This window comes from Mandrillus leucophaeus, unplaced genomic scaffold (assembly GCF_000951045.1).
Source record: "Mandrillus leucophaeus isolate KB7577 unplaced genomic scaffold, Mleu.le_1.0 Scaffold35, whole genome shotgun sequence".
Classification (NCBI taxonomy): Eukaryota; Metazoa; Chordata; class Mammalia; order Primates; family Cercopithecidae; genus Mandrillus; species Mandrillus leucophaeus.
Genome location: NW_012103698.1, coordinates 2,021,930 through 2,035,640, shown reverse-complemented (window position 1 = coordinate 2,035,640; position 13,711 = coordinate 2,021,930). Strand labels below are relative to the sequence as shown.

The window sequence follows — 13,711 nt, the reverse complement described above, 5'->3', positions numbered from 1 at the left end:
AAAAAAAAAAAAACAACAACAACAACAAAAAAGAAAGGTAATGTTTAAGAAATTCGGCACCTTTTCATGTAATTTATAGGTTTGGGATAACAAAATTTTTTTTCATATACTTCTTTGCTGCCTTAGTCATGTTAAATACACCTAAGGATGTTGTGCTCACATGGAGCACATACACACAAAGGATGTTTTGCATACTTGACTCACAAAAATAGTTGGTGATTTGTAACAAAACTTTGAAGTTTATGAGTTAATAAATACAAGCTAGGAGTTTGCATTGTTTGAATTATACATCATTGTAAAGGTTTTTTTTTTTTTTGCCAGTTCTTTAAGCTTTAATATTTTACCTTATTTGTGACTTCTGAGTTTGTTTAGTTTTGTTTTGTCAATCTCTGATAGGTATTGCTTAAGTGTGTTAGGTTTAAAAAACCAATGAACTTCATAGGTAAAAGCTTGAGGCAGCTTTTGAAAACAATCACTGTAAATTTTATCTGTCTTTTAAAAATAAACTTCTCATCAGAGGAGAGATTTTTTGTTGTTGTTCCTCACCTTCCCTGATATTAGTGCTTTAGTGTTAGGAAGTGAATTTCTATTTTTATCTCTAGTCATAATAGGAAACAATAGTAAACCTTTTGAAGTCTTGATTTTAAAAATATCTATTATCTGTAGACTAACAGATATTTTAAGCTTTGGAGATGTATGACCAATCTTGTAAGAAGAGGTAAAATTCAGATTAGATGCTTTTACTGATCATCATTAGCCCTGATGAAAGGTAAAATACTTTTTAATTATAATGAAGACTAATAATGGCTGAATTTGATTAAGATTACTGACCCACTTACACAGGGGTGGGGAAGTGTCATCTTCCTTTTTGTATAAAAACTAGAAGCTGTAGCTTTTATTTAGTATATCAGTTCAGTTGATTTTAGCAGTCAGATTTCTTTTTTTTTTTTTGATACAGGGTCTCACTCTGTTATCTAGACTGGAGTGCAGTGGCCCCATCACAGCTCATTGCAGCCTCAGCCTCCCCACCCTCAGGCTCAAGTGTTCCTCTCACCGCAGCCACTCAAGTAGCTGGGACTACAGGTACACACCATTGTAGAGATGGAGTCTCACTGTGTTTTCCAGGTTGGTCTCAAACTCCTGGGCTCAAGTGATCCTCCTGCCTTAGCCTCCCAAAGTTGTGGGATTGTAGGCATGAGCCACCACGGCCGGCATCAGATTTCTTTATTATAACTTTTTATTGAGATACAGTTCACATAACATAATTCATCATTTTAAAGTATACACCACAAAGAAATCCCACACCCTTTAGTAGTTAGTCCCAGTTACCCCTTCGCCTGAAACCACTAATCTACTTTGTGTTTCTCTAGATTTGCCTGTGTTGGACATCTCATATAAATGGAATCGTACAATATATATGACCTTTTTTTTTATAACCTTTAATAATTAATTTTAACTTTGTTTTTTTTTTAAAGAGATGGGGTCTCACTCTGTCTCCTAGGCTGGAGTGTAGTGATATAGTTATGGCTCACTGCAACCTGAACTTTCAGGGCTGCTGAAGGTGTCCTCCTGTCTCAGCCTCCTAGCCACCATACCCGCTAATTTTTTTTCTTTTTTTTTTTTGGTAGAGACCGACTGTGGCTATTTTGACCAGGCAGGTCTTGGACTCTTGACCTCAAACGTTTCTCCCACCTCGGCCTCCTAAAGTGCTGGAATGACAGGCGTGAGCCACTGCACCTGCCCACCTGGCCTGTTTTTTAGTTTTTAAAGATTGTGTGTTCACAAGGCACAAAATTTAGAAAGTGTAAAAGGCTATCTTTTCCAAGTCATCAAGTTTTCCTTGGATATGACCAATACTACTGTTTTCTGTCTTTCCAGAGATAGTCTGTGTAAAGCAAATATGTACCTGTTCTTTTTCATTCTTTGGTTTATTTATTTTAAAGACCGAAATACTGTCTATTTCTTTGACTTTATTAAGGAAAAAAACTTCTACAAGGGTTGAAAAACTACCTATCAGGTACTATGTTCACTGCTTGGATGATGGGATCATTAGAAGCCCAAACCTTATATTATGCAGTACACTTATATAAACAAACCTGCACGTGTACTCCCTGTCTGAAGTTTAAGAAGTACAATAAAAAACTTTTAGGCCGGGCGCGGTGGCTCACGCCTGTAATCCCAGCACTTTGGGAGGCCAAGGCGGGTGGATCATGAGGTCAGGAGATTGAGACCATCCTGGCTAACATGGTGAAAACCCGTCTCTACTAAAAATACAAAAAAATTAGCCGGGCGTGGTGGCGGTTGCCTGTAGTCCCAGCTACTGGGGAGGCTGAGGCAGGAGAATGGCATGAACCCGAGAGGCGGAGCTTGTAGTGAGCTGAGATTGAGCCACTGTACCCCAGCCTGGGCAATAGAGCGAGACTCCATCTCAAAAACAAACAGACAAACAAAAAAACTTTTAAAAGACGTGTGGCATAATTTACAACTCTTCTGAACATTTTGCGCTTAATATATCTTGTAGATATTTTTTGCATGCATTCATTAAGCTTATACATTCTCTTTTATGACTGTTATCATTCCACTCTGTGGATGTGCCATCATTTGTTTTACCACTTTAAGGACTTCTCTCTTCCTGTCTAGTCTTTTGCTGTCATAAATGGGAATGCGGGGGATAATCTTGTATAGATATCATTTATCATAGGTGTGTGTATTTAAAATAAAGTCCTATAGTGGGTTTTATCAGTGAATTAAAAAAACTTAAAGTCCTGGAAAAACTTCTTTGTTGTAGGATGATATATGGATTTGTACTTTCGATATTTTCAAGTTGCCCTTTCTCATAGAGATTCTGTTATTTTATACTCCCAGTAACTAGTTAGGGGAGAATGCTGGTTGACCTATACCCTTTCCAACACTACCAGGCTTTGATTTTTGCCAGTCTGATAAGTAAAAAAACAATCTCAAGCCCGGGCGCGGTGGCTCAAGCCTGTAATCCCAGCACTTTGGGAGGCCGAGACGGGCGGATCACGAGGTCGGGAGATCAAGACCATCCTGGCTAACACGGTGAAACCCCGTCTCTACTAAAAAAGTTACAAAAAAAGTAGCCAGGCGAGGTGGCTGGCGCCTGTAGTCCCAGCTACTCGGGAGACTGAGGCAGGAGAATGGCGTGAACCCGGGAGGCGGAGCTTGCAGTGAACTGAGATCCGGCCACTGCACTCCAGCCTGGGCGACAGAGCAAGACTCCATCTCAAAAAAAAAAAAAAAAAAAAAAAATCTCAAGATGATTTTAATTTCCTTTCCTCTTCACTATATACATATTCATAGCCATTTGCGTTTATTATCCTTTACTTATTTTTCTGTTAGGTATTTGGTCTTGTTGATTTGTAGGAAGCCTATAAAAATTATTATTATTGTTAATGTATTTTTATTTTATTTTTTTGAGTCAGAGTCTTGCTCTGTCACCCAGGCTGAAGTGCAGTGGTGCCATCTTGGCTCACTGCAACTCCACCTCCTGGGTTCAAGCGATTCTCTTGCCTTAGCCTCCTAAGTAGCTGGGATTATAGGCGCACACCATCATGTCCAGCTAATTTTTTTATGTTTAGTAGAGATGGGGTTTCACCATGTTGGCCAGGCTTGTCTTGAACTCCTGACCTCAAGTGATCTGACCTCCTTGGTCTCCCAGAGTGCTTGGATTACAGGCGTGAGCCACTGCTCCCGGCCACTATTATTTTTTAATAGAGACAGGCTTTCACTATGTTGGACAGACTGGTCTGGGACTCCTGACTTCAAGCGATCCTCCTGCCTTGGCCTCCCAAAGTGCTGGGATTATAGGTGGCAGTCACCACGTCTAGTCTCCTTTTTATATTAGGGAAATGAGTTCTTTATAAGTTGCACATACCTTTTCCTGGTTAGTTGTTTGCTTTTTGATTTTGCTTAAATGATTTTGCCAGATTAAAAAATTTACAGAATATTACATTTTATTTTATTTTTATTTCTTTGAGACAGTCTTTCCCTGTCACCCACGCTGGAGTGCAGTGGCGTGATCTTGGCTCAGTGCACCTTCTGCCTCCTGGGTTCAAGTGATTCTCGTGCCTCAGCCTCCTGAGTAGCTGGGACTACAGGCATGCACCACCACACCTGGCTAATTTTTTCGTTTTTAATAGAGATGGGGTTTTGCCGTGTTGGCCAGGCTGGTCTCGAATTCCTGGCCTGAAATGATCCACCGGCCTTGGCCTCTCAAAGTGCTGGGATTGCAGGTGTGAGCCACCGCACCTGTCCTTATATAATATTAAATTTATCAACTTTTTTTTTTTTTCCTGCTTTACTGTTTTTAGGTTTTGTGTCTCATAAAAAAACTTTTTTCAGGATTTAGGAATAAAAAAATTAAATATTAGGTTCATCTGGAATTTTTTTCAGTGTAAGGTCCATTGAGTTCCAGTGATTTGTCATGGCTTCTTTAAATGTGTGTACTAAGAAGTTAAGATAGCTTTTTACTTATGGAATCATGTCTTCTGAACCATGTGAAGAACTAATTCTGTACAATTAGCTCTTTGGAATGAAAATGGAAATTTACTTATTTAATTTACTCATCACAGGGGAACTTGCTATATAAAGGAATCTTCTGGCAAATTAATTCATAAAGTGTTAGGATGCTTTAAAAATGCATAACCTTCAAATTTAACTTTTTAATTTTGTATACTTTTATTTTTTTAAATAATGAATATATACTTTTGTTTCTTTGTGTGAGATTATAGTATTTATAGTGAATTGTTAGAGGATTAGGATATGAGCGACTTAACTAATTAGATTAAAATGAACGTTAAAAAATGATTAGATATTCCAGAATAAATATTCTTACTGTGATTGAAAGAAAAGCTTAGAAGCAAAGTCTTACAAGAATTTAGGAATATTTTGGGGATGACATCATTCTTGTATTTTTGTTCAAGAAATAAATACTCACTTGATTAAAGGGTGTTTTTTGTTTTTGGTTTTTTTGCTTGTTTCTTAGGATGGGAAGGCCATTGTGACTATGTGGTGATTACAGTTGTCTTACTACTGAGTTTCCTACTGAAATCATGGAGGAGAAACAGCAGATTATATTGGCTAATCAAGATGGTGGAACAGTGGCAGGAGCAGCACCTACCTTCTTTGTCATCTTAAAGCAGCCAGGAAATGGCAAAACTGATCAAGGAATTTTGGTTACTAATCAGGATGCCTGTGCTTTGGCTAGTAGTGTGTCATCACCAGTAAAATCTAAAGGGAAGATTTGCCTTCCAGCTGATTGTACTGTGGGTGGAATCACTGTTACCCTCGATAACAATAGTATGTGGAATGAGTTCTATCATCGAAGCACAGAAATGATTCTGACCAAGCAAGGAAGACGCATGTTTCCTTATTGTCGTTATTGGATAACAGGTTTAGATTCAAATTTGAAGTATATTCTTGTCATGGATATATCTCCTGTGGATAACCATCGTTATAAGTGGAATGGTCGTTGGTGGGAACCCAGTGGGAAGGCTGAACCTCATGTTTTGGGGAGGGTTTTTATTCATCCAGAATCTCCTTCCACAGGTCATTATTGGATGCATCAACCAGTATCTTTCTATAAACTCAAACTTACCAACAATACACTGGACCAAGAAGGGCATATCATCTTGCACTCTATGCATCGTTACCTGCCAAGGCTTCATTTGGTGCCTGCAGAAAAGGCTGTGGAGGTGATACAATTAAATGGCCCTGGTGTCCACACTTTTACGTTCCCACAGACTGAATTCTTTGCAGTCACAGCTTATCAGAACATTCAGATTACTCAGCTGAAAATAGATTACAATCCATTTGCCAAAGGCTTTCGGGATGATGGGCTGAATAGTAAGCCCCAAAGAGATGGAAAACAAAAGAACAACTCTGACCAAGAAGGGAATATTATTTCCAGTTCTTCTGGTCATCGGGTCCGTCTTACAGAAGGTCAGGGGTCAGAGATACAACCAGGTGATTTGGATCCTTTGTCAAGGGGTCATGAAACATCAGGCAAGGGTTTGGAGAAGACCTCCCTTAATATAAAACGAGACTTTCTTGGTTTCATGGATACTGATTCAGCACTTAGTGAAGTTCCTCAATTGAAGCAAGAGATTTCTGAATGGTAAGTAGTAGTTTTTCTGTTCTTAGAAATAAAAGGAAGATTGAGATGGGCCAGGTGTTGGATTTAACATCTTGGTTCTGTGGAATGCTACACATGTTGATAAAGTAAGTCACTATAAAATGTACTACAACTGCTTTTATATTCTGTGAAATGACAGATAATTTTTCTGTAATGAGAATCAGTTGGGTTCAGGATCTAGAATTGTAGGCAAATTGGATAACTTATCTGAATTATTCATATGTATTTAGAATGTTCCTTGATATCCTTGGGGGATTGGTTCCAGGACCACCTGAGGATACCAACACCTTACTACATTTGAGACTCCGTCTCAAGAAAAAAAGAAAATCATACCAATTGTGATAACATAGATGTGCCTAGAGAATACTGTGTTAAGTGAAATAAGCAAAACAAAAAAGACAAATACTGCAAAATATTCATAAAAGTAGAAAGTAGAATGGTGGATGCCAGGGGGTAGAGAAAGACTGAAAGATGTTGGTCAAAGGGTACAAGGCTTCAGTTATGCCAGGTAAATTTTAAAGAAACAGTAAACATGCTATTTTAACTAGTAATAATTTTCAGCTGCTTCTTTGGGCAATTTATGGATTAGGATATCCCTCAGGCAGTAAATTCACAAGTATTAGGTACAAATAAGGACTGTAAATGCATTTTGTGCCTTGTGTAGATAAGTTTTGTTTCCATTATGATATGGGGTTTTCTTCCCTTCTTCAATTATAGTAGGCCCGCCACATCTTCTGGTTCTGCATCCACAGATAAAACTGGCCAACTAAGGTACTTGAGTATCCTCAGATTTTGGTATCTGGGGAGGGTCCTGGAACCAGTCCTCCTCAGATACAGAAAGTTGCCTGTAATCATGAGTTGTCTATACAATCAGTCTTCCATGGAGGCTGCAGCTGTGTGTTCAACCAACCACAAATCTAAAATATTTGAGATGGGATGGGGGGGAGGATTTCACAAAGTTCCAAAAAGCAAAACTTGAATTTGACTATTGTGAATGATACTGTTGTTTCTTTTTGTTTGAACTTGCCTTATTTTTCTTTGTTTATTGTTTTTGAGATGAAATCTCGCTCTGTTGCTCAGGCTGGAGTGCAGTGGCGCCTTCTCGGCTCACTGTAACCTCTGGCTCCCAGGTTCAAGCGATTCTCCTGTCTCAACCTCCCAAGTAGCTGGGATTGCAGGTGTGTGCCACCATGCCTGGCTAAATTTTTTGAATTTTTTTTTTTAGTAGAGATGGAGTTTCACCATGTTGGCCAGGCTGGTCTCAAACTCCTGACCTCAGGTGATCCACCCGCCTCGGCCTCTCAAAGTGTTGGAATTACAGATGTGAGCCACTATGCCCGGCCTGAACTTGCCTTATTTTTATTTTTATTTTTTTATTTTTTGAGACAGAGTCTGGCTCTGTCGCTCAGGCTGGAGTGCAGTGGCATGATCTGGGCTCAGTGCAAGCTCCGCCTCCCAGGTTCACGTCATTCTCCTGCCTTAGCCTCCCGAGTAGCTGGGACTGCAGGCGCCTACCACCACGCCCGGCTAATTTTTTGTATTTTTAGTAGAGATGGGGTTTCACTGTGTTAAGCCAGGATGGTCTTGATCTCCTGACCTCGTGATCTGCCCACCTTGGCCTCCCAGAGTGCTGGGATTACAGGTGTGAGCCACTGCGCCCAGCCATTATTTTGATTTTTAAACCCAAGTTCAGCAAAAAGTAAAGAAATCCCTGCACACGAATTCCCTTTACTTTCCTTTTCTTGCTAAAATTGTAGGCCACTAACAGCTACTATTTTTTGAATTTGGAATCACCATGCTCATGAGTTCCCCTTGCCTTGTCTATGAGCTGGTTATTGCTTTGCTTTTTCTAAAGATTGTTGCAGCAGGAGTAAGTGCTACTCAAGCAATGCATACAGTTTTTTTGTCAAAGGGGAAAGGTTCTTTCGGGTTATACTTTTTGCTGTGGTATTGTTTGTAATTGCAACTGGTGGATGCCGTCTTTAAACTTGATTCTTCAGCCACAGCTTAATCATCTTGATTAACATAATTAAAATGGATTTAAACAGTTGACCACAAATTGTATTTTTACCCTTGTTATCCAGAAATAGTTGAGTATACCGTTAGATGATGCAGAATTTATTAAAATTGCTTTGGAGGATAGGGCCTGAAGAAGTTCTTTAGGTTAAAGGGTCAGATGTATGTTGGTTTGTTTTTTGAGGCAGTGTATGGCTCTGTCACTTAGAATAGGGTGCAGTAGTGCAATCACGGCTCACTGCAGCCCTGACTTCCTGAACTTGGGTGATTCTCCTACCTCAGCCTCCTGAGTAGCTGGAACTACAGGCATGCATCACTATGCCTGACTGATTTTTTGTATTTTTAGTAGAGACAAGGTTTTGCCATGTTGCCCAGGCTGGCCTCAAACTTGTGAGCTGAAGTGATCTGCCAGCCTTGGCCTTTCACAGTGCTGGGATTACAGGCATGAGCCGCCATACCCGGCCAGGCTTATTTTTTTTGTTACAGAAAGCAGCTGTTGGGATTACATATGGTTGAGCTTTTGTTTTTAATGAATCAAGAGAGTGGTTCAGATTTATTAACATGTAGTATCGCTGTCACTGAAGGGAGAAAAGCAACTCGAATCATGCTCCAAGAAATAACATTATCTTTATGTGTGAAAATGGTATTTAGCTCTGTGTAAACTTTTTCTCTAAATGCTTGATATGGGAGCAGAAATTATTTTTAGGCGAGAGTTGGGCAAATCTGGCCTATAGCTTATTTTAGTGTGTATACAAGAATATGTGACAGAGACCATAGATGCTTGTAAAGCCTAAAATATTTACTATCTGTTCCTTTACAGGAAATAATTGCCAACCTCTGATTTAAGGGTCTAAAAAATTATATACACGTGCGTGTGCACGTGCACACACACACCCCCCCCACACTATTTTCCCATTTTCTGTTCAGTTACTGATATATGATTGCTTTGTCATTCTGCTTTGTTTTAGCTAATGCTATTGGTAAATGCACTGATCTTTAGGCTTTATTTGCTACATTTGCTGTTGCTTGACCATTTTCTCCTACTTGAAACTCTATTTTTTCTTCCTTGGCTTTTACCATACAATTCACGTGGTTCTCCTAACTCTTGATTTTTTCCCCTTCTTTCAGTTATTCTTACTGACTCCTTATAATATATTCAGATATTTATTAAATGAAGGTTATTTCCTAGTATTATGCTCCTGTAGTCCCCTTTCTTCCTTCCTTCCTTCTTTTCTTCCTGTCTTCCTTTTCTTTCTTTCTTTCCTTCCTTTCTCTCCCTCCCTCTCTCTCTCTCTCTCTCTCTCTTTCTTTCTTTCTTTTTTTTGGAAGGGGGACAGAGTCTTGCCCTGTTGCCCAAGCTGGCGTGCAGTGGTATGATCTTGACTCGCTGCAACCTCTGCCTCCTGGGTTCAAGGGATTCTGGGTTCAAGTGCCTCAGCCTCTGGATTAACTGGAATTGCAGGTGCATGCCACCATGCCTGGCTAATTTTTGTAGTTTTAGTAGAGACAGTTTCACCATGTTGACCAGGCTGGTCTCGAACTCCTGGCCTCAAGTGATCCTCCTGCCTCAGCCTCCCAAAGTGCTGAGATTACAGGCATGAGCTACCATGCCCAGCTGTTGTAGTCTTTTTCTTTTTCTTATCTTTTCTTTTTTTTTTTTTTTTGAGATGGAGTTTTGCTCTTGTTTCCCAGGCTGGAGTGCAGTGGCACGATCTCGGTTCATTGCAACCTCTGCTTCCTGACTTCAAGTGACTCTCCTGCCTCAGCCTCTGAAGTAGCTGGGATGACAGGCATGTGCCGCTACGCCTGGCTAATTTTTGTATTTTTAGTAGAGATGGGGGTTCACCATGTTGGCCAGGCTGGTCTTGAACTCCTGACCTCAGGTGATCCACCCGCCTCCACCTCCCAAAGTGTTGGAATTATAGGCATGAGCCACCGTCCATGGCCATCTTGTAGTCTTATCTATGACTTTGACCTCTTCTCCCATCTAATATTGTTTATTATTTTGTTTTGAGACAGAGTCTTGCTCTGTTACCCAGGCTGGAGTGCAGTGGTGCAGTCTCGACTCACTGCAACCTCTGCCTCCTGGGTTCAAGCAATTCTTTGCCTCAGTCTCCCGACTAGCTGGGATTACAGGCATGTGCCACCACACCCGGCTAATTTTTGTATTTTTAGTAGAGGTGGGGTTTTGCCATGTTGGACAGGCTGACCTCAGGTGACCCACCCAACTCAGCCTCCCAAGTGCTGGATTACAGGAACCACTACATCCCACCAATTATTACTTTTTATTTTTAGTTTTTGAGACAGAGTCTGGCTCTCTTGCCTCAGCTGGAATGCAGTGGCGCGATCTTGGCTCACTTCAACTTCTGCCTCCCAGGTTGAAGCAGTTTTCCTGCCTCAGCCTCTGGGGTAGCTGGGATTACAGGTGCCCGCCACCATGCCCAGTGGAGTCTCGCTCTGTCACCTGGGCTGAAATGTAGTGGCATGATGTGGGCTCACTGCAATCTCTGCCTCCTGGGTTCAAGTGATTCTCCTGCCTCAGCCTCCTGAGTAGTTGGAACTACAGGCGTGCGCCACCACGCCCAACTGTTTTTTTGTATTTTTAGTGAAGATGGGCTTTCACCATGTTGGACAGGATGGTCTCGATCTCTTGACCTCTTGATCTGCCTGCCTCGGCCTCCCAGAGTGCTGGGATTACAGGTGTGAGCCACGGTGCCCTGCCAATAGTGATTATTTTTAAAGCTACTGATATCTCTAGCTTATTTGTCTCTCTTCTTAGTTCCAGACCTCTAGATCAAAATGTTCATTATTATAGATAATTCCAACTGAATTTTTCTTTTTGCTTTTAAATCCTGCCCTTTTTTTTTGCATTAACTATCGTAGTCATTCAAATCAGAAAACTCTGCATTATTTTTGCCTGATTACGTAAACCTGTTAAGTTATTCTCCTATTGATGTGTATTTGGATTGTTTCTAGTTTTTGACTATTATGAATAAAACTAATATTAACTTTCTTATACGTGTCTTTGGTGGACATGCGCTAGTGTCTTTTTGTTATATGTCTAGGAGGAGAATTGCTGGGTCATACAGTAGGCATACTTTTAGTAGACACTGCCAGAATTTTCCAAAAGGATGATACCAATTTACACTTCCACCGAAAATGTATTATGAGAGTTCCTGTTACTTCTACGTCTTTGTCAGCACATGTGGTATTGTCTGTTTTGTTTTTAGCTATTCTGATTTCACTATCTCTAGAGGCTACTGCTGCTTTTTTTTTTTTTCCCTGTCTTTTTTTTTTTGAGTCAAGATCCTGCTCTGTTTGTTTCTCAGGCTGGATTGCAGTGGCAGGTTCATGGCTTGCTGTAGCCTTGACCTCCTGGGCCCTAGCGATCCTCCTGCCTCGGCCTCCCCAGTAGCTGGGACTACAGGCATGCGCCACCAGGCCTCTTTTACAAGACCTTCAAACATTTGGGGGAAAATTATACTCCTTTATGATTTTTGTTATCTTTTATTTGTAACTGAATACCTTTTAGTTTCAGGTACTTTTCTAAGTACCAAATGAAACAAATTCCTGCATTATGGATCTTAGGTTTTACATAATTCCAACCTAAGCACAGCTTTTCCATGTGTGACATAGTTTTCCGATGTTTTTCCATTTGATTAGTTGATTGCACACTACCATGGGTGCACCTCAAGTTTCTGGCATATATATTTTTCTCCCAAGAAAGCTCATCAGAATGCAAGTGAGTGAGAATGACATTGTTATAGAGAGAATCACTCTGGTTTGATTTTTTTGAGACAAAGTTTCACACTGTTGTGCCAGCTGGAGTGCAGTGGTACAATCTCAGCTCATTGCAACCTCCACCTCCTGGGTTCGAGTGATTCTCCTGCCTCAGCGTCCCGAGTAGCTGGATTTCAGGCACACGCCACCACGCCTGGGTAATTTTATATAGGGGTTTCACTATGTTGGCCAGGCTGGTCTCATGATCCGCCTGCCTTGGCCTCCGCAAGTGCCGGGATTACAGGCGTGAGCCACTGCGCCTGGCCTGGTTTGATATATTTAAAACAGTAATTAATTCACAAATGTCAATACTAGACAAATATGAACAGTTTTACAAAAATGCTGTTCCCACAGTCTAGAATCCTGCTTTTTTCCCCAACATTATACATTCTATGACAAGCATTTTTAAGGGGCTGCGTTAGTATCCATAAGATGTTTTTAATCAGTTCTCTGTTGATGGCTCTTGAAATTGTTTTAGTTTTTTTAGCCACTACAAATAATGCTTCAGTAAAATTTCTTACACACAGTTTTTATACACTTTTGCAAATATAGCGATTAATTCTTCGGAATGGAATTGTCTAGATCAAGATTTTAAATTTTAATTAATTGTTAAATTATATTCTAAAAGGTTATAACCATTTATATCCCTACCCATAGTACATGAACCTGCTGATTTTTGTATCATCTTTGCTGTTGTTATTGTAGTCCAAAATACCATCCCTGCTGCATAACATCTGCCTGGTTTCCCAGCTGCTTTTCCCCCCACAATCCCATGCTCTGTTTGGTAGACAGAAGGATCTTTGAAAAATATGACTTACAGGGGATTATGTCCCCTCTTAAAATTCTTCAGTGGCTTTCCATTGCACTTGAAGGCCTCTTGCCCGATCTCTTTGGCCTTATCCCATTTATCTGTTGATGGACACTTGGATAGCTTCTACCTTTTTGCTACTGTGAATAATGGAATTACGAATTCATTTTTTTTTTTTTTTTGGAGATTGAGTCTCATTCTGTCGCCCCCAGGCAGGATTGCAGAGGTGTGATCTTGGCTCACAGCAACCTCTTGCCTCCCGCATCCAGGTGATCCTCCTGTGTCCAAGTGATCCTCCCACCCCAGCCTCCAGAATAGCTGGGATTATAGGCGTGTGCTGCCACACCCAGCTAATTTTTCTATTTTTATTAGAGGCAGGGTTTCGCCATGTTGGCCAGGCTGGTTTTGAACTCCCCTGACCTTAGGCGATCCACCCACCTCAGCCTCTCAAGTGCTGGATTACATGGGTGAGCCACTGCACCTGGCCAGTGAATTCTTTTGGGTGTATACCCAGAAGTAGAATTGCTGGATCATATGGTAATTCTATTTTTAAGTTTTTGAGGAACCACAATACTGTTTTCCAAAGTGGCTGAACCACTCTACATTCCCATCAACAGTGCACAAGTGTTCTAATTTCTCCTTATCCTGGCCAGCACTTACTATTTTTAATAATAGCCATTTTAATGGGTATGGAGGGATAGCTCGTTATGGTTTTTAATTTGCATTTCCCTAATGATTGACAGTGTTATTTAGGCATCTTTTCACATGCTTATTTACCGTTTGTATAAGGAGAAATGTTTATTCAAGAGCTTTGCCTGTTTAAAAATTGAGTCGTTATTTTGTTGTTGAGATGCAGGAGTTCTTTATATATTTTGGATATTAATCCATTAGATAAAATATTTGCAAATCTTTTGTCTCATTCTGTGGGTGGTTTTTTCATTCTTTTTTTTTTT

At 40.4% G+C, this 13,711-nt stretch overlaps 1 protein-coding gene across 1 annotated transcript in view; it reads left to right on the top strand.

Annotated features, from left to right (window-relative positions):
- Positions 1 to 13,711, top strand: part of MGA (MGA, MAX dimerization protein) — a 104,950-nt gene that overhangs the window by 4,782 nt on the left and 86,457 nt on the right. Inside the window, exon 2 of the mRNA XM_011989336.1 lies at positions 5,006 to 6,136. Coding sequence (XP_011844726.1) covers positions 5,073 to 6,136 — 1,064 coding nt within the window. The 5' untranslated portion in view covers positions 5,006 to 5,072. The remainder of the gene's footprint in view (positions 1 to 5,005; positions 6,137 to 13,711) is intronic.